The sequence below is a fragment of the Spinacia oleracea genome, chromosome 5, assembly GCF_020520425.1.
Source record: "Spinacia oleracea cultivar Varoflay chromosome 5, BTI_SOV_V1, whole genome shotgun sequence".
Classification (NCBI taxonomy): domain Eukaryota; kingdom Viridiplantae; phylum Streptophyta; class Magnoliopsida; order Caryophyllales; family Amaranthaceae; genus Spinacia; species Spinacia oleracea.
In genome coordinates, this window is record NC_079491.1 from 26,140,398 (window position 1) to 26,160,544 (window position 20,147).

A 20,147-nucleotide genomic window follows, 5' to 3' on the forward strand; every position below is an offset into this window, starting at 1 on the left:
ATGGCACGTGACATATATATGGTAAAGTCAATCCCGAAATTTCAATCAAACGTTCGTAATTTGGGAAAAGGTAGTATCTTACAACATAAATTTTTTATAAGGTAGTTTATGACAACATTTTTTTTATAAGGTAGTTTTTCGCAAAAATCATATTTTATAAGGTAGTTTTTGACAAATTTGCCGCAACTAAATGGAATTTTGGGCCACTTCTCATAACTGAAATATCGATCATTGGATGAGAATCAGCACAAGACCCCAACAAGCCACCATAAAATTTCAAAACTTCTTCCATGATTTCATCTGGCTCCACCAATTTCTCATTTTTGTCATTATAGAAAACATTTATGCCATAAATTCTGATTTTATGTGTTTTTCGTAATTTTATAGTTGGTTCATTAGAAGATGTTTAAGATGTATAAAAACAAGTAGATTGTGTTAGTTGTTTTATTATTGGAGATAAAAAAGGAATGTTAAGTCTTTAATGGCATGGGTCATGAAAGGAGGTGAATGATTTAACCGTTGGCATAGATGTGTTTTCTTTGAACTTTTGTCTGTACTTTTGGTTCTTGAAGCTTAAAACAATTTGGTCCCATATAATTGTTTATAATGTTATAGCTCAAAGCTTGAGCATAAGATCTCTCTGGAAACTGTGTTGTTATTGAAGTATTATTAGTCTTATTTTACTTGACAGTCCACAACATTGATGAACTACTACGCTCCTCTTTTCTTCTTAGAGGTTTCATCAGTTGAACCTGTGAAGGATTTTGTAAGAAAGTTGAGCTCTGTATGGTTTCATCCATGCCTGAAAAGTGAAACAAGTGTGATCTTTGCCATAGAGCTGTTGTGATAAAGCTCTTGAAAAGTTGAATGATCCTGACACTGAGGTCTGTACTTTTATCGCTTTTGTATTTTCTGATGGATTGAGAATTGCATATGATTAAACGGTTTCTAAAGGTAAGCTCCCCCCGGCCCTCCTCCTCCCGGTTTGACAAAGAAATATGTCACGGGAATGCTGTCAAATACGAACTTGAAGTTCATGTTGTTTAGTGTCTGTTGCAAGAAAAAGTAGGGAGAAAAAAGGTGGGTGGTTGTGGGTAACTGGATATGCACTTTAGAGGAAAAATAGAGGGTAAAAAACTTAGCAGAATTTCTCTGATCTACAGCTTGGACCAATTTGGGACTAATATGGTAGATGCGCATTGGCATCACATATATCTGCAGAATTCTTTCTGGTCTTGTAAGCAAAATGTTTGATCAAGTGAATAATTCTCACTCTCCCTGTTTGCTTTCCCAGTGTAAATCCATGGTTTTCGAGTTTGGACCTCTCATTCTCGTTGACGCTGGGAAGTTTATTCAGAATGTTGACCTCTGCTCCACATTCGATGCATGGAGTAGGTACAACGCCGGTAAACAGCAAGAGTCAGTTGAGGGAAGAATTAAAGTGGTGATTTATCTAAAATATTCCGATGTCAATTTGTATAAACTCTCTCTAAAACAAAGTGTTTTTCGTTACAAACATGCTTATGGTATGTATATTTTACAACCAGGAACACCCTCATATCTCTTGTATAAAATCACTCACCAATCTGCTCTTCTCTGTAATCTTTTATTTCTGTTTGGAAAATTTGTCAAATATAACCCAACAAGCTCGACCCAACCCAACACACATATTGCCTTGTAGAGTACTCAGTAATAGCGTAGTGCTTAGTACTTGCCCTGACATTATGGATCAAATGTTCGTAACTTTTGTAAATATTTGGAAAAAAAAACTATTCCATAAAATACCTAGCTTGTAAATAAACCTCAAATATTTTTTTAATGGCTATATATTTTGCACAAAAAATGCTCCTTAAGGTCACAAATATTTTGTTCTTGGAAATTTTCACCGACTATTTCTTGTTTGACAAAATTCCCAAGAACAAAACATTTATGGCGTAGAAAAGGAGCACACTATGTCACTATTAATCCACAACATGTAGAATACATACAAGACTAATAAGGAAGAGGATAAGAAAATTGCAATTGGCAATTGGCAATTGGCAATTGGCGTACATGTCGGACCACATCCACGTTCTATCAGCAGGAAAAGTGCACCACTACTATTCACATTAATCGTTTTATTTGATGTATTCGGAGAATGTTTCATTCATACTTAGGATTGACAACCCTTCATGTCCTTAATCATTAGTACTCGTATACAAAATGTTTGATTAGTGATTACTGCATCCGTGGCAGTGTTGGGATTCTTTGTATAATGATTCGGAATTTTTAGACCACATATAATACAATTAGTGATGGCTAGTGGATCGGGTCTGACTCAGTCCACCCTAACACAATTCATTGTGGGTCACCTACTTATGACCCATGACACAATCCGCTCATCCCCGATATTTTATTGATGTGTCGTGGGTTAAGTTTTTTCAACACAATCCATTTCAACCCACCCCATCGGACACGATACAACTCACCACGACACACCCAACACACGAATTCAACTCACCCGATACAAGAACCCAACCCACTTAACCATGTAACACACCAGACCCGCCATCATAACTTAAACTATTTTATATGTTTAATGCTAATAAATTTTAATTTTATTGTTTAAATTTACATTAACCACATTTTATATGAGTATGTGATAACATAAAAATTAATTAATTTAAGTTCATACAAAATTTATAACTTTTTAACGCTTAAATAACCGTCCAAACCATCTGGCCCAAATAAGCTCATAAAACTCGTCTAAACCCACCAAACTCACCTGACCCATCGAAATAACACTAAGCCTCAAAACTTGTTGTAACCCACCAAACACACTGGCCCCACTCGACCGCAAAACCCACCACAACCAATCATGTACAATGTCCATTTTTCCGAGATAACCCGCGACTCGCACTACAAAAAAAAATCTCATATAGCAACGGATATTTAGCGACGGATTTATATCCGTTTCTAATTTAGAGACGGAATATTCAACATCTGTCTCTAAATTTATTTAGAGACGGATATTGGAAATCCGTCGATACTTTTATCGAGGGATTTATAAATCCGTCTCTAATTTAGGGACGGATTTCAAATCCGTCTCTAAGTAGGGACGGATTTTGAAATCCGTCCCTAATATGTTTTAGCAATTTCAAAACGTAAATTCCACTAGCAATTTCTCATAGACTCTTCGTAGAAAGTTAGATCTAAATTAGAGACAGAATTTTAAAATTCGTCTCTAATGTGTTTTAGCAATTTCTCTAAATTAGAGACAGAATTTTATATCCGTCCCTAATTTAGAGACGGAATGTTAAATCCGTCCCTAGTTTAGAGACGGATTTTCTAGATCCGTTTCTAATATTTCTTTTAATTATTATCAATTTTACACATAGAAGTATACAAGTTGTATTTGGTGTAGTTGGTTAGAGTTTCTCCTCGCGACTTTGAGGTCACAAGTTCGAATCCCCTTATCCCTTCCCCTTGCAAAGCTGGACCGGGTTGACCTAAGCGAGATTTCGAACCGGTAATGGGACCGAGTTGAACCAAACATCTAACAATAGGTAGTAATTATTTTTACTTGCTAAATTTAGAGACGGATTTTTGAATCCGTCCCTAAATTGAATTAGCGACAAGGTTTTTAATAACGGATGTAATCCGTCCCTAAGCACACATAGCGACGGATTTGACCCATTTAGAGACGGATTTGGTCCGTCGCTATATGAGCTTTTTTTTGTAGTGTCGACCCACCCTAAATTAACTGAGGCGGGTTGTGTGTCAAGTATCACCGACCCACGACCCAGCAAACCTACCCATGACCCACCCAACCCGCTACGTTGGCCATATTTAAATACAATCAATTTCAGAATCCAAAATCCAAATTACACCCAATAATTCAGTGGTGCATATTTTTTTAGAAGGTAAAATGAAATGTTTTATCGAACTGAAACCCTGCATGGGTCAACCCTTCTCGAATTAGAGGGGTAGACAATTTGAGAATGGAGGGAATAATAAAGGGAACTCTCCCTCTTCCTGGTGAGGATTGAACCCCCAATCTTTTGACTGAAAGGTGCATTCATTTCCACTAGACCAAAACATTACTTGATAACATAAATGTTGTCAGCTAGGGCGGCAGAGACTTTTTATATTTAGTGGTTGATACGACGTATGTGCTATTACAATAACATCAAAAGAAGTTAAAACTGAACTCGGGTGAGTTTTTATGTATTGAAAATGATCTAGCACAATATTATTTTTTTCTAGAGGGAAATGATCTAGCACATTATCATACTATCATATGACTAAAATTCGCTGATTACACGTGAGTAAAAATTACTCCGATATACGATAAATTTATTGTACATTAAGTGTGCGCAAAACTTATTACAAGAACTTCGAAAAACAAAAAGACTTCATGAATTCTATATATATTTTTACAAGGACGGGTGATATTATCCCTAGTCTGGAGTGGATCGGAGTATGGAGTGCAGTCTTTAATCCAGACTCTTGCATGCACTCCAGACTATTGGGATAATGTGTTACGGAGTAAAAGATTGCAAGTTTAGACGTGAGTTTGAAAATTCAAGATTCCACTGAACATTACACTATTTTCTCTCCAACCAAATCCAATCATGCCACATCAACACACTTTATCCTACTTGATTTTTTTTTTAGAAGTTTAGGTTGGTTTGAGTCAAGTCTGGAGATAATGTGTAAAAAATATGGAGTCATGCGTAAGTCTGGACAATAAAAAAAGTAGATAAAAATTATAGAGTCTAAAACTTGAGGTTGAGTATGAGGGATAGAGCCCGATATTTAGGGTTGAATATGAGGGATAAACTTATCTGTGATCAAACAATTTCGGATTTGCCAATCTCTATTCTCTTCTATATTTGGAATTTTAAAAGTTAATTGGAAAGATCCTTTGCACGTACATTGTCACCTAAGAAAAGAAAATAATAATATCATAATTGACAAATAATTTTCAGAAAATGATAATGAAAAATTTCATGACCTAATAATGTAGGGTAGTCGTAAGGGAATCTTTGTTTAGCAACCAACCGTAAGTCACTTTCCCAAAACAGAATAACAATATAATGTGTTGAGTTAGAGGTTAGAGGCATATGGCAGGCAAGACATATCACACATCTCTATCTCTCTTCCAATTATTAGCTACGTGTTACGTGCTGACAGGCTCTTTTAATTACTACTAACCAAGATTGTAACACGTAATCAATTAATTGTGGTTTTTTAATTATATACTTAGGCACTAATTATACACTTAACCACTAATTAATTAATTCTTAGTGAATCTTCTCCACAGCGATAATTTTGTCATCTGATGGGGGAAAAAGGTAGACAATGCATATTCCTCTAGAGTAAGAACGAACCAGATTCAATTCCAATATAATTAGTATGAAAAGTGGAATTATTTATTCTATTTTTGTCATTTATGTGAATTTATTTGTGATATACTAATACTTTATCCGATTAAAAATAGTCGCCACGTTTGTTACTTTCATGCATGCCAATGCACAATTTTGATCGTTGACATCTTAAATTCTTTTCAAGCAAAAATTATAAAAAGATAATATTTTGAAATTACGGATTGAAACGAATTTAACAAGATCTCACATAACTATATTTTATCTGACATATAATCAAAGTAGAATATGCAAAGAGTGTCAAAAGACCAAACGTTGCGAGTATTTCTAGATCGGAGGAAATATCAAACTTGGAGAGTTGGACTTGGAGTGAATCAATTACTAATACTCCTTGTCAACCAATAAAAATAAACGACACTTCGTTTTTAAGTCTCCTTATTTGTTTGTTTAATTTATGTACGTTTATTCTAACTTATCTCATGTCCTAATACGCTGATTAGTTAAGTAGGAGGTGGGTGACATTACATATAATATGACAATTTACTAACTTTCAGACAATTTTTTACAAGAATTTTTACTTACTTCGTATATTATTTAGTTGGTTGTCGGTCCTAAGAGTAATCTAAACATGTCGTTTTCTCTTGATGTTTTTTTTTTTTTTTAATATTTAAACAAAAACTCAGATTTTCTTACTTCGGTATTCCTTAGTTTCTTAACTTAAATGCATTGTATGTTTCGTGGTACGTAATACGTAGTACAACTTAACTCTATATAAAAAATCTCTTGACCATACTCTGTACAATCGACATAAATTTTTACTGTACATCTAACCTAGCGCGTAAAAAATGAAAAATAGAACTTATTCAAGGTAAAAAATGACTCATATCGAAAATAAAAGTGAATCCGATTAAAGATATAAGTGACCTTATTTGAGGAATAAAGTTACCTTACTTAAGGATAAATGTGAGCATAACCAATGAAAAATGTGATCCTAATGAAAAAATATTGAAGTGACCCTGATCAAGAGTGATATGTTTGTTACTCCCTCTGTATTTATTTAAAAGATACACTTGGTCGGGCACGTGTATTAAGAAAAAGAATTGAATGAATTAAATAATAAAGCAAGTGGAGTTAGGTAGATATTTTAATAAGTAAACAAGTGGGGACCATGTCATTTTGGGGTGGGAGGTGGGGTGGGTAAATTAGATGTATTATTTAATTAGATGGTGGGGTTGATAAATTACTAAAAATGGCAAGTGTATCTCTTAAATAAATACGGCCGAAAAAGGCAAGTGTATCTCTTAAATAAATACGGAGGGAGTACAAGTTATAACCAAGGGCGGACTTACATGTCCTTTGAGGGGACCAAAGGGACCCCATTTTTCTGGGGGAAAAACTGCAAAAATATATATTAGGGAGTAGTAATTAATATCTATTTAGAGCAACAAAGAATCTTGTAGTTCAATGGTTTGTGGTCTTGCCTAAATGGAAGATGATACACATACCCTGGGGGTATGTTGTATCTGAAGGAAATAATGCCCTTGGTCCAAGTATGCATTCGATGTTAAGTCTAATAAATGCGGTTCAGTATTAATTAACAAGTTAATAATTCAGTGAGATCAAGTGAGCTGAATGCCTAGCTAGAGGCCGCTTCAGTTCAAGTGGAATTAATGATATTAATCCACAACTTACTCTTGACTGAACCCGTAGGGTCACACAAATAGTACGTAAACGGATCAAGTATTTAATGGCATTAAATACTCCATCTATGGATATTCGGAATCGACGGATCTTGGTTTCCGTGGGAGCTGAGATCGTCAGAAGCAAGAAATGAATACTCCGGAAACGATGATATTGCCGGAAACGGAAATATGGATCGCATCGGAAATATAAATATTATCCAAGTCGTAGATGTTGCCGGAAACGGAAACATGGTACGTATCGGAAAATATTATCGGAAATGGAAATATTGCCGGAATCGGAAATATTGCCGGAAACGGAAATATTGTCAGAATCGGAAATATTATCGGAATCGGAAAATAATTCCGGAAACGGAAATATTAAATATTTGTTCGAAACGGAAATTAATTCCGGAATCGGAAATATTAAATATTGTTCGTATCGGAAATGAATTCCGGAATCGGGAATTTAATCGGAAGCGTATCGTACGAATTAGCATCGGACGAGGCCCGCTAGACGAAGGCCCAGCACGAAGCCAGGCCATCGCCCAACGAGCCACACGCACCATCGCACGCCAAGCCTCGACCAGGCCCAGCGCAAGGCCAGGCCCAGCCAAGGCCTGGGGCACGTGCGCGAGAACACAGCAGCAATGGGCCGAGCGTTGTGCGCCTAGCGTGGGCCGCAAGGCTTGCGCGGGTGTACGGTGCTCGTGCAATGCTCATGCGGTAATCCTAAAGCAATCGGGATTCGAAATATGATTAAATCCTAAAACTATTAGATAATGATTATTTAATAGAGTCCTAGCAGGATTCTAATTAAACTAATTAATATCCTAATAGGATTATAATTCCTTTTCCATACCTATATAAATAAGTTCCTAGGGTCATAATTTATAGATACAATTGAAGTATTCAAAGGGCAAGTTTTGAAAGAAAAATCAGCCATACACTTGCAAACACAATAGCCGAAAATCCTAGCACCTTAAGGGCGATTCTAGTTGGTCAATCTTGAGGCGGATCCGGACGTACTGTGGACTATCTACGGAGGGACGACACTTGGAGTCCTAAAGACTTGTTCTTGTTCGGTTCGGGCGCAGCTAGGGAGGGCACGCTACAAAGTGTATGCTCCTAAATTATGCTAAATGATTATGTGTAAATAATATGTTTCCTGCCATTAAGGTTTTTCCGCATGATTTATGTTTTGTGTATCATAACCTATCAGTATCATCATACCCTGGCTTTTGATTGGGCCATATCAGCAAAACAATTTTCATTTTTGGGGGGAATTGGGTTAAAACAAGGGGGGAAATTTTTGGCTGGGATTGCACCATTCACTCTTGCTGAGCGGTAGTTTTTCCGCCCTAATTCCTGAAAATATTTTCCCGCTCAGCTCACCTCACATTTCTACAAACAAAAAAAAAAAATCAAAAAAACAGATCTGAGCTTCAACATTTTTTGGCTGGGTCGCAACTTGTCTGGTTTTTGAAGACGAAGGTCATGTAATTTTTTGAAGATGAAGACGAAGTGGAACTAGTTCGTAACTGACATTTTCATTGAAGACTAAGCTCAGGTAATTTTTTCAACCAAGTTTAGGGTTTTATCTTTTTATTGTAAATCTTGAGTATATTTTGATGAAATTATGATTTTGTGATACATACTGAATGCATGTTAACTGCTGTGTAGTAAAAATCAGATATGAGTTCGTGAATTTTGGGCGGATATTACGAAGTTGTTTTATTATTTTAGGGTTTATAGTTACGTAGTATTAAAACTTGTAGTACGTATTTTATTGAAAAACCAGTGAAATAGATGTTAGTTAATAATTAATGCGTTTCATTATATAAAAAAACATGTCATTATATTAATGTAAAACTTACTGTCATAGTAATAAATATATTTCGTTATATTAAATTAAATGTTAAATGCATCACGTTTTTAATAATGTTCCGTTAAATATTACAGTGTTATACGCTAGAGCCATGGAAGGACTAGACCTTAATGAAACTGTAACAATTGAAGATTGTATTGAGGATACTGGTGCAACTGATAAGAACTCCAATCCCCCTACCGAAGGCATGTGCTTTTTAACGGGTCAAGAATTTTTCGATTTTTGTAATATGTATGCGTTTAAGGAAGGTTTTGAGATGTTTATGAAAAGTAATACTTTGAAACAAGAGTATAAGGCTATTGGAGTGAATAGGAAAGGTGTTGGAGAGCTTGAGCCAAAGCCTCACATGATGGAATTCATTAGATTAAAATGTAAGAAGGGAGGCACGAACGTTGGGTCCAATGTAACTGGTTGTAAAATGTTCATTTATGGTAAAAATAAGGATGATAAGTTTACCATATTGAAGTGTGAGTTGAAACACAACCATGCTCTAAATCCAGATTGTAGTAGAATGATGGTTAACTATAGGAATATTGATAGTACGACGTTTAAAAGAGCGATGATCAATGACATGGGTGGTGTTAGCATTACCAAAAACTATGGTACCCAATTGATTGAAAAGGGTGGGTTTGACAATATCGCATTCAACCAGAGGGACCTTAGAAATGCGATAAGTGTTGAACGTCGTAAGTCTAGGTTTAAGGATTCTGATGCAGCTGGATTAGATCAATATTTTAAGGCGCAACGAGAATTGAATTCTGAGTTTTATTGCTCCATCCAAAAAGATGATGATGGTGTATTTACAAACGCATTTTGGTCCGATGCGCGAAGTAGAGGGACATGCAAGTATTTTGGAGACGTAATCACATTCGATACAACATTTTCATGCAACAGGTATTTATACAATTATCATTTTTGTAATCGATATTTTGATTTTGTTACGTATGTTTTTTTAATTGACTAGTTAACAATTTTGTACTAGGTTCCGTATGCCTTTTGCACCATTTATTGGTGTAAACCACCATGGGAAGTCAATTATATTTGCGGCAGCACTTATATCCCACGAAGATGCGCCAACATTTGTTTGGGTGTTCGAAGAATTAATGAAGTGTATGGGTAAGGCTCCTACGGGAATCCTAACGGACCAAGACAGGGCAATAGGTAAAGCAATTAAGCAAGTCTTCCCTGGCGTGCCACACAGACTATGTCTATGGCACATGCTCCAAAATGCTACGAAAGCGCTTGGTAGCCGTAAGGACTGGCTGAAGATTGATACCCTAATACGTACTGCAATACATGATTTGCTTGATCCTGACGAGTTTGATGAAGCATGGTGTCATGTGATGGAAGAATACGGTCTAACCGGTCCTGGGTGGATGAAGGATGCATACGAACTGAGGTGTCAGTGGGCTCCCGCGTACAATAGAGGAAAGTTTTGGGCTGGTATGTCTTCTAGACAAAGAAGTGAAGGTATGAACCGATTCTTTAAAACTCATGTTAACTTAGAATGCGGTTTGGTTTTGTTCATTAAAAATTATGAGTGGTGCATGAGAATTAAAGCTGAGGAAGAGAAGCAGGATAATTATGATAGCATTGATAAGATTCCCCGGCTTGAGCCGGGTAAGAGTGTGTTAGTTGAATATGTGTTGGTTAAGTCGTACACTAATGAGAAGTTTGCGGAGGTGGTGGCATAGCGTAAGGGTTTGACGCACACTAATGTCACTAAAATCGATGCTCTTGGGACCTTGTCATTCTATAGAGCAGATGAGAAATTAACATCCCCATTCTGGCGGAAAAGGTTCAAACAGTACAACGTCAAAGTGGATAAGGTTAAGGGTGAATTACATTGCTCGTGTAACTTGTTTATTCACGGGCATACTATGTAGGCACATATTGAAGGCAATGGACGTTGAAGATTTTCAATTTCTTCCTGAAAAATACATTTTACCACGTTGGATGAAACAAGTGAGGTCGTATGAAAGTCTTCAGGTTTCTTACTTTGACCCATTAGAGTCATCTCGTTTAGCGAAAGCCAAAGAGTTGTCCCAAAGGCATAATTATCTGTATGAGATGGCCATGCGTAGTGAGGTAGCTTTGAAATTGTACAAAGAGGATATGGACGTGGTTCGTCTTAAAATGGAGGATGCAATCGGAATCAGGAAAACGGGTGACACGGGTGACGATTCAATACTTTGGTGGGATCCCGATGCTCGTAATGTTTTTGGTCGTCGTAGGCTACGACCAAGAGAATGCAACGAAAGGTCTCAACAAAGGATACACGTTGAGGAGGTTGTTGACGATGACGTCCTAAAACCCCCCGTTGATAAGAGGCATACTGGAAGGGAAAAGACTAAAAGAAATTCTGCGTTTGATAAGAGTGCTGCTGGGTCGTCGAAGAAGAACCAAACAACAACACAAGAGGAATTAGTCGCGAAAGAGGTAACTACTTTGTGCAAAACTTAGAACTAAAAATATATATTTTTTTCCAGAATTTATTAAATTGTATGTCTGGATAATTTTGTTATATGATTATTACAGGCACTAATTTACTCCGCATTTGGTAACATTCCTAGTTATCGTGCTAGGCGTGAGCACGCAACTAACGTTGCCGGACCGTGTCTGGATACGGGCTTGAACAACGGAGTTTTGTTCGAAGATATTCCTCAAGGCTCCCAAATTAACTTTTCTCAAGATAATTCACAACCATTAAGTAATGTTGGGAGTTACCCATGGTGCACGAGACTAATGTAGTAGTTTTTGTTTTTTTCGTTTGTTTCCCAACTCAAGACTAATGTACCTTACTTGAATTATTTTCGGTCTTGTAATGCAAGGATTTAAATTAAATATATTACTTGGAGTTTTTTCTAATTTGTTACTTGAATTATTTTCAAAAAAACGAAAACGAAATTCTATTACTAGTCATGCAGCAAAAAAATGTTGGGGGAGGGGGGGTAGTAATAGTTTTTCAATGCTTCAGCTTGGATTCGAACCCATGACCATTGACTTAAGCGCGACCTATTTTGAGGCATGTTGTGAGACCAAGTTGACAGTGAGGCAAAGCCAGTGGCAACTATGAATACCAATTGTAGTTAAACGTACAATTTGATTATTTTACAGAATTTTTTTATTATTTTACAATTACTATTATTATGGAGTATTAAAGATTTATTTTACATATGTATTTTATAATTCCTAAAATTATTATTGAGTTATTATTAATATGAGTATTTATTTTAAAGATTCATTCATTTTACATAACGTACAATTGGTTTTTACAACGGTTTGTTAACGCACTTGCAAATGACTAATTCGTTAAATATATTTCGGAAACTTATTAACTGAAATATAGTTCCTTACAGTATATTTAACTCAAAAAATTTTGTAAAACCAATTTCATTAGCATAGAAATGAAACCATTTTCATTAGCAAACATCTTAAAACCATTCTTTGTTTGACAATCTGATTGTTCAAAACAAGTGTCATTCATAACAAAATGACGAAATACATTCAACTTCCAATATCCAAAACCCAAAATGAAGTTGAACATTCAACTGGAAATATCCAAAACCAAAAATCCGAAATACAACATAAACATTGAAATTGTTTTTGGAACGTTAAATTTGATCCTTATCCAGCAGCGTTTGAGACAATCCTAAGAACTTCCTCTTGATTGATGTTGTTGACTTCGTGGCCAAGTAGACGTCCAAGGATGTAAGCGCGGAGGTCTTTGGCATTTTTTCTATAAACCTGCAATACAAGAACGCAGCGCAATGTCACTGCATCTTAGATTTTTATTAGCACGCATTGGTAGAAGTATATTACTGGATTAGAAATACCTTTAACCACTCTCCGACACTCTCCAGGGTCGTGAGCAAGAAAACCAAACACAGCAATCCCCCATCTTGCTTTACTCTTTGCTTCCAAGGACCCTCGTACATCCTATATTGCCCTTCCGTTAGACTAAAGACTTTGTTTTTTATTCCAAATTTTGGAACCAGCATACGCAATGCATCACCCTACACAAGATTTCAATAATCGATTACAGATCCTATAATCAATTACATAGAAAAAGATCATCAAACATAAAAACAACATTTCAAAACTTACCAGCGGAATCAACAGATCCGTTAAAACTTGACTATAACCTTGCAGATCATCGGACCTTCTTTTTGGGTCATAAACAAACGATAACACCTTACTTTTGTTGGTAACCCTAAAGATAATCCACCGCCCCTTGTGACAAACCGGTACGTAAAGCTGCAAATATGAAATTAAAATTTATAAGTTCAACAACATGGTAACCAGAGATGCAAATAATAAAAGTTATTGTATATACTAATAACCTGTTTAGTTGTAGAAAAATCTAGACCCTTGGCCATTTCAGTTTTCATATGCGTTTCAAGTTTGTCAGTGTAGAGAGCAAGTTCTGCATCAGGTAGATCCTCCCTTGCAAAGTCACACTGTTTCCAAAAAAAATATATCGTCGGTCAGTATAAAATTTAATTACAGTTCTCTGAAGCTCAAGAAATGATTGCTCACCGCGATTTCCTTCAAGCGCATAGATCTTGAGTTCAATTCCCAACAGGAGCCCTCTTCAAAGCTTGATTTTTTTTTTTTTTTTTTTACCAGTTTTGTCTTCATATTTTGATATCTTCATGATTTTTTCCATGTACTTTTTTGTTCTTGTATTTGCAAAGATGCCAGTACTGTGCTTTATATTTTATAATAATTTCATTAAATTTTCTAGGGGTTTAATTATATAATAACACAATGGCCCATTACCGTTTAAAAAGATACAACTTTTTTTTAAAAAAATAATAATAATTTGTAGTGTAGTTTTGTCATTGTTTTTGCTACTTGTCAAGTGTAATTGTAATGAATCAAATTTCTTTTCGTAAAAAAAGTCGGTGTATATGTACACTCGTAATATTTTTTTTTCATTTAAACGAATCGCTGTATACTGTGGTTGTAATTTGGGCTAACATATTGATTTTTATTGCTATTTTTCCTTAATAAAAAAGGTAAGTTAGAAAGATTGCATAAGCAAATTATAAAAAAAAAGAAAATTTGGACCCCCGTTTCTAAATTTCTGGGTCCGCCACTGGTTATAACTATGTCCAATACAACACCAACAAAGAGAATACACCAATACACAAGCGTAATATAGGTAGTAGACTATGTGGGGTTTGAACCCACACCATGTATAATATTGTACATTGCTTACCGTTTGAGCTAATAGTCTTGCAACTAAGGTAACTTATAACTACAATCAGGGTCGGCTCCGACAATTTGGTGGCCATGTGCTAGCTTATCAAAAAAGTTCATATGAGGCCCCTAAAAAAATTTAGAGCTCAATTTTCAACTATAAACATATTAGGGTTATATAACAGAATATTAATGCAAATGTATGGAGACAAAATATCTCAACAAAACCAAAGACATCTTTAATTAGTTAGAAACACAAATCCTTCTGTGAGGGGGTCGAAAAAGCACGAGGCTAATGCGTGACCTCGTCCCTCATGGGTGTGACGATTCTTTTTTATTCAATCAAGTGTAATTGAATTTCCTGTGAGTATACACCCAATTGACTAGTAATATAGGAGTCGCCATTCAGTTTTTAACAACAATGAGAAAAACTGACAAAACCCGGTTATCGTGACATAAAGGGAGTGCAATTATGTTTGACCACGACGGCCGTAGGTTCCCTTGTGATCCCTGGTGTGGGGATCTCTCAACATACACCCGCAAGGTAGAGATTGAGGGTTCGGGGACTGTAACTACCGAGAGGAGTACTTCGCTCGTCGATAACTCCAGAGGCAGGATATCCTTACTAGCTCAGCATAAATAATTGAAGGGACATGCGTTAACTATTAAACTAATCTGAGTTGGTTTTAGCAATATGCAACATATAATACTAGATCGATCGCGATTATCTGATTTAGATTGCATTAAGGGACCTAGCATGATAATCCTATTTCCCAAAAATATTATATTTGTTAGGCGTGATAGTATAATCAGATTTAGTTAGTTTAACAGTTCATAAAAAGGGCGAGGAAAGCAATTAAATCATCGAAAAGGGACACATTACGACGCACCCTTGAGGGGTGCGTCACGGTTCTCAGAAAACTAACCACTTTGACTTTGCTATTTCTCCTTTTTATTTAACGAATCTCAATTATGGGACAGGATACGTTCTGTTCGATTTATGGATCGATTGCGACAGAACGCGTGAACAATTTCGCAGCGTGAGGCTTAGGCTAAGGGTTGGAGTCAATACTCCGAATATGAATTGTGTGTTGTGTCCTTTTCACGTCGAATTTGGGGCTGTATTTATAGGGAAGAGTTTGTGGAAAGATAGAATTGCAGAACTCTAATCCACGAAGAATTAGGAAAAAACACGTACCCAGGTATTTTCAGCGCCCAGTGCTGGGCGTCAAAGATTTCGGCGCCCAGCTCTGGGCGTTGAAAATAGGATCCAGGCAATTTCAGCGCCCAAGGCTGGGCGTTGAAACTGCTGTTTGGGTCGTTTCTTTGTCAGATTCGGATTCCTAGAATCCGGAGTGTTTGAGATTTAATCGAGTCTTTCATTAGGTATCAATTTCTTGACGGAATGCGTCTGGGCCCGTTACGAACTCTAGGCTCGTTAGGATTTTAATTAATACGTAACTCTTATTTCCGAATCATATTAGGAATAGGATTCTCGCAGTTTTCTATCTCATTTAGGATTTATGTTGGAGTGCAACACCTAATTCTGACAGGTTTCTATCTTTTATGACTTGCCACTTTTAGAAGCTACCCTTTACGGCAGTTACTATTTTTAGCAGGTTTCTATAAATAGCAGGTTTCGGGTGAAATGAAGAGGGGAATTGAGATTCATTTATTTTATAGGAGATGCGTTGTCAAGTGGAGATTTACGCTTTCATCATCGGACCTTTCCCTATCGGGAATGGGGACAAAAGTAGGTGTCTACAGTTAGCCCCCACTTTGACTGAGTCTCGGGATGAGACGATGGTCAAAGTATTAGACGGAGTGCGTCACACAAGCCATGGTGTATGTGACCTGTTTTGCGAGGGTCTCACGAGCCCCCGAGTGATAACATTTGACTTAAGGGTCATCACTTGAAATGTCGACATATCCCTCACGTGTCATTGGGATTTATCAACGGATAGTATAGAATACTCCCTCACTTTGTCATTGGAAGTATCTAAAGAGGCATAGAAACTCCCTCACTTTGTCATTGGGAGTAGCTACAGATGTTTTCGAAATCAAAGCTATAAAGTGTAATTGGGCCTGGCCAAGCCCAATCACGAGGTAAAAATGTTTTTAATGATTCTCATTTTCAGGGCTAGCTAAACGAGAAAAACCCCTTGTTTTTATGGGACGTAAAACGAAGGAAAATCCAGCACATCGCTCTTTTTTGGAAAAAACGGAAAACCAATCCTTTTAATTTTTGGAAAAGGTAAAACCAGAAAAAGTTATCGCTGCAGCGACTAAGGACTTGCGCGGTTAGTGGCGCAGACCCCGCCCGCTAAAGGTGGGCGAGCCTGTCCGCTGAGGGTGGACGCCCCGTTCGATAGAAGTGGACGAATCTGTTTTGATTTTTTGAAAATAAGGACCTACTCGGCTTGTGACGTAGACCCCGCCGGCTAAAGATGGCGAACCTGTCCGCTAAGGGTGGACACCCCGTCCGATAGAATTGGACGAATCTATTTTGTAATTTGTTTTGTGTTTTTTTTTAAAATAAGGACCTACGTGGTTTGCGCCGTAGACCCCGCCGGCTAAAGATGGCGAGCCTGTCCGCTAAGGTGGACGCCCCGTCCGAAAAAGTGGACGAATCTTGTTTTTGAAATTTGAAAATAAGGACCTACGCGGCTTGTGACGTAGACCCCGCCGGCTAAAGATGGCGAACCTGTTTCATTTTGTTTTTTTGAAGATTCTATTTTTCGAAAACTGAGGATCTGCGCGGCTAGTGACGCAGACCTCGCCTGCTGAGGGTGGGCGAGCCCTGTCCGCTAAGGGTGGACATCCCTGAATTCGTTTTTTTCTTGATTTGGAACTCGCGTGGTTCGTGGCACGATCTTGCCTGATCGAGGTGGGCAAGTCTCTATTTTTGTTCATTGTGATTTCTTTTGAGATTTCCTCTTTATCCATTCTTCGTAGGAGCGAATTCTTCCGAAGGATGCTCGGATTTAGTTGTAACCTGAACGTGGGTTGACAACGTGCTTAGACGGACCATTGTCTTGTGGTCATCATCTTTCATGGTTTTGAGCTAGTCTTTATGGCTCAATCTTGCCACTACCTTGGTCCTTGATTAGGGGACTATGTATAAGTGTCAATGGCGACCTTTGTCTTGAGGTCGTATACCGGTTTTATTTTTTGAGACATCCAAACACGGGACTTCGTACAGTGTAGTCTGGGAATATTGTTTTAACTTTGCATAATATATATTTTCTTTCGAGCCCCCAAGCATTCGTGCTTGACGGTCATTTCTTGTCAAAGAGGTTCCTTGGGGATACGCATTCTGTAATGTCCTTGATTGTGTTTGGGATTGTGCTCGTAAGTGCGAGCGATCTTTGTAGTGGTGTGCTACTCTTAACAAAGCCGTGAGGTGCAACTTTCAGTAAAGAAATCGGCAATTCTCAAGTCGAATGAACATGGCAGGGCCCTATAGAAGTCAGAGCTGTTTTTTGGGTCTGGGATCATTTTCGGCGCCCATGCCTGGGCGTTAATGATTTCGGCGCCCAGCGCTGGGCGCTAAAAATAATTTCTGGCGAAGTTTCTTGTTCGTCCGTTTTCCTTTTTTTCCTTTTGAACGCGTTCGTAAATGTTCGATATTTAGAAAGATGATATGTATGTGCGAACGAGCGTTCATAGAATGGCCGTTGTGTGCGGTCCATCAATCAGTTTGCTTGAATCATTTTTTTTTTGAGCAATGACTGATTTTGAATAGTTTGCTTAGAAGCTTGATATGGTTCAGGCCCATTTACGAGGTGGGCTCAAACATCGTACCCTTCCGATTGTTCAAACATTTGCTTCGAGATTTTTTTTTTTTTGCTATGGCCGTTTTGTAGCTTGGAGCCCCCAAGTATGCATGTTGGGATGCTTCATTTCGGCGTACGATTTTTGTAGGTTCTTTCGAGAAAGATGCCTTGGGGTTCCGCTCGTGTAGGTGCGAGCTATCCCTGTCGTGGTAGGTAATATTTTGCTACCTTTAATCCTTAATGTAGAAGTCGTGTGGCTTGCATTTTGAATTTGGGCAATAAGTAGTCTTTGCCTCTTTTACACGTGCTCTTGGTCGTGCCTGTATTAATGCAATATGCCTTACTCTTTTTTTTTCAGACTTGTACCGTGGGACGGTTGAACTTATGGTGCGACGTAGGCTTGTGTGGCCTAACGGCGTGTCTTAGAACATTCCTCCAGGTGTTGGGATATTATTATTTTTTGCATTGGAGTACTTCATCACGCCTCATTCAGGTGCTTGAACAAGTGTAGCACCTTCTGCGTGGGTTTGCACGGCTTATTACTTCGTTCGATGCGAGGATTCATAGGTGTTTCTTTCTTATTTTTATATCTGGGCAAAACTTGACTAGCAGAAATATTCAGCGCCCAGGCTGGGGCGTTAAAGATATCGGCGCCCAGCTCTGGGCGTTTGAAAATGATTTCTGGGTATATTTTGACAGTTCTTATCCTTGATTTTTTCTTTCGCTTTTTCTTTGGAACGAGGTAGACTGTGTAACGGGTGCTTGTAGGGCGAGCGTTATGTGCAGTAATTTGATCGGATTTTTGGTGACTCGCGATTTTCAGTTACCCTTGTTAGTGGGGTGACTTTATATATTCTAAGTAGCGCTTAGAATTCGGGAGGGGTTGTAGCCATTCTAAGGTTTGTTTTTCACAATTAATGCTTAGGATCGTGCCCCTATGATGTATGTATAGCATTAGCGTCGAGAATTTGCGATAAAATCGTCATTTCGAGCATTTTTAGAGTGTTTTTCTCAAGCCTCCAGCTGTAGCTACGGGATTGGCTTGGTGCTATAATGCTTGGCATACGTTTTTATGCATTCATGGTGACACGGATCATGAATAGTTTGAACCAGACTCGTTTAGTACGAGGTACGTTCGGGTAGTAATTTGCTACTTCTCTTGTAAATGTCGTATTGTGCGACATTGCCATGGTCAAGGTAGCCACATGTTGAAGTGTGCCTTGATCAAAAGCTAGGTGCCTTTCTTTACCCAAAATTCTATTTAGAAATCTTTTGATTCACTTGCAACATCGAGATAAACGCATACTTAGCTTAAACCAACGACACTTTATTATGTTTGAAAAAGTCATTGAAAATTATTTGAGAATTATTTAAAATCCGAATCCTACTGTGTACAATCCGAGGTGTCCTAAGTAAGTTGACTTATAGAAGGGTTCGTACAGGATTACATGAGTGAATCAAAATACTGTTACGATTCTTGGAATGTTGTCTAAGGACTTGCTGGAAGCCAAGGTGCAGGCGTCAAGATATATTTGTTCCCGTTTGGCACATGTTTTGGGCTTTTAGGGCCATCTTTTCCAGAATTGCGGGAATATAAACCGTTTTCAAATCGACTTAGATTTACTTGGTGTATGTCTGCACAAAAGGTCAAGGTATACTTAGTTCTTTCCCTAGCTCTTTCATTTCAATTTTTTAGCCCCCAGTTGCTATTATGTCTTCCCATTAATGATGCTTTCAGATTTCGATTTTAGATGCCCGTGTCATATGTCTGAGTAGGGTGAGCCTTGGTTAAGTGCCGAGTCCTATTGACAATGTCTGATTTTTTTTTCAAAGGGGATTCGCAAACATTTGAATTACCATGAACGGGTGCCCTGAATTCGAAGGAACGATGGGGTGATGTCGTAGAACAATCCTCTTTATTGCGAGCTTACTGCCTTTACTACTTGTTGGCGATTATGACTGTGTCTAGGGGTGAAAGAAGGCCTTTAAGAGAACGACTATGAAAGAAGGTCTTTAAGTGAGTTAGTTCGTTTTAGGGAGGGTCAAGTCGAGTTTTTTAGAGGTCATGGACGCTTGAGCTAGCCCCCATTCAATTGAGGCAAAGCGGTCTTTTGAGTCTTGGCTAAGTGCCTAGGAGTGTGAGTGCTCCTTCTAGCAAGGGTACGTGCCCTTATTATTTTTCGATGTGTGCTCAGTAATTTTGGCATCTTGATGACTTGGATTCTTCCTTTGA

General features: G+C 37.8%; 1 protein-coding gene across 1 annotated transcript; it reads left to right on the forward strand.

Moving 5' to 3' along the window:
- LOC110785116 (protein FAR1-RELATED SEQUENCE 5) lies at nt 1-10,627 on the forward strand. Its single transcript, XM_056829454.1, has 6 exons — nt 1-21; nt 692-784; nt 837-884; nt 1,295-1,526; nt 9,008-9,827; nt 9,916-10,627. Exons 1-6 carry the CDS (start codon nt 1-3, stop codon nt 10,625-10,627), a joined length of 1,926 nt encoding a protein of 641 aa, XP_056685432.1.
- The last annotated feature ends 9,520 nt before the right edge of the window (nt 10,628-20,147 follow it).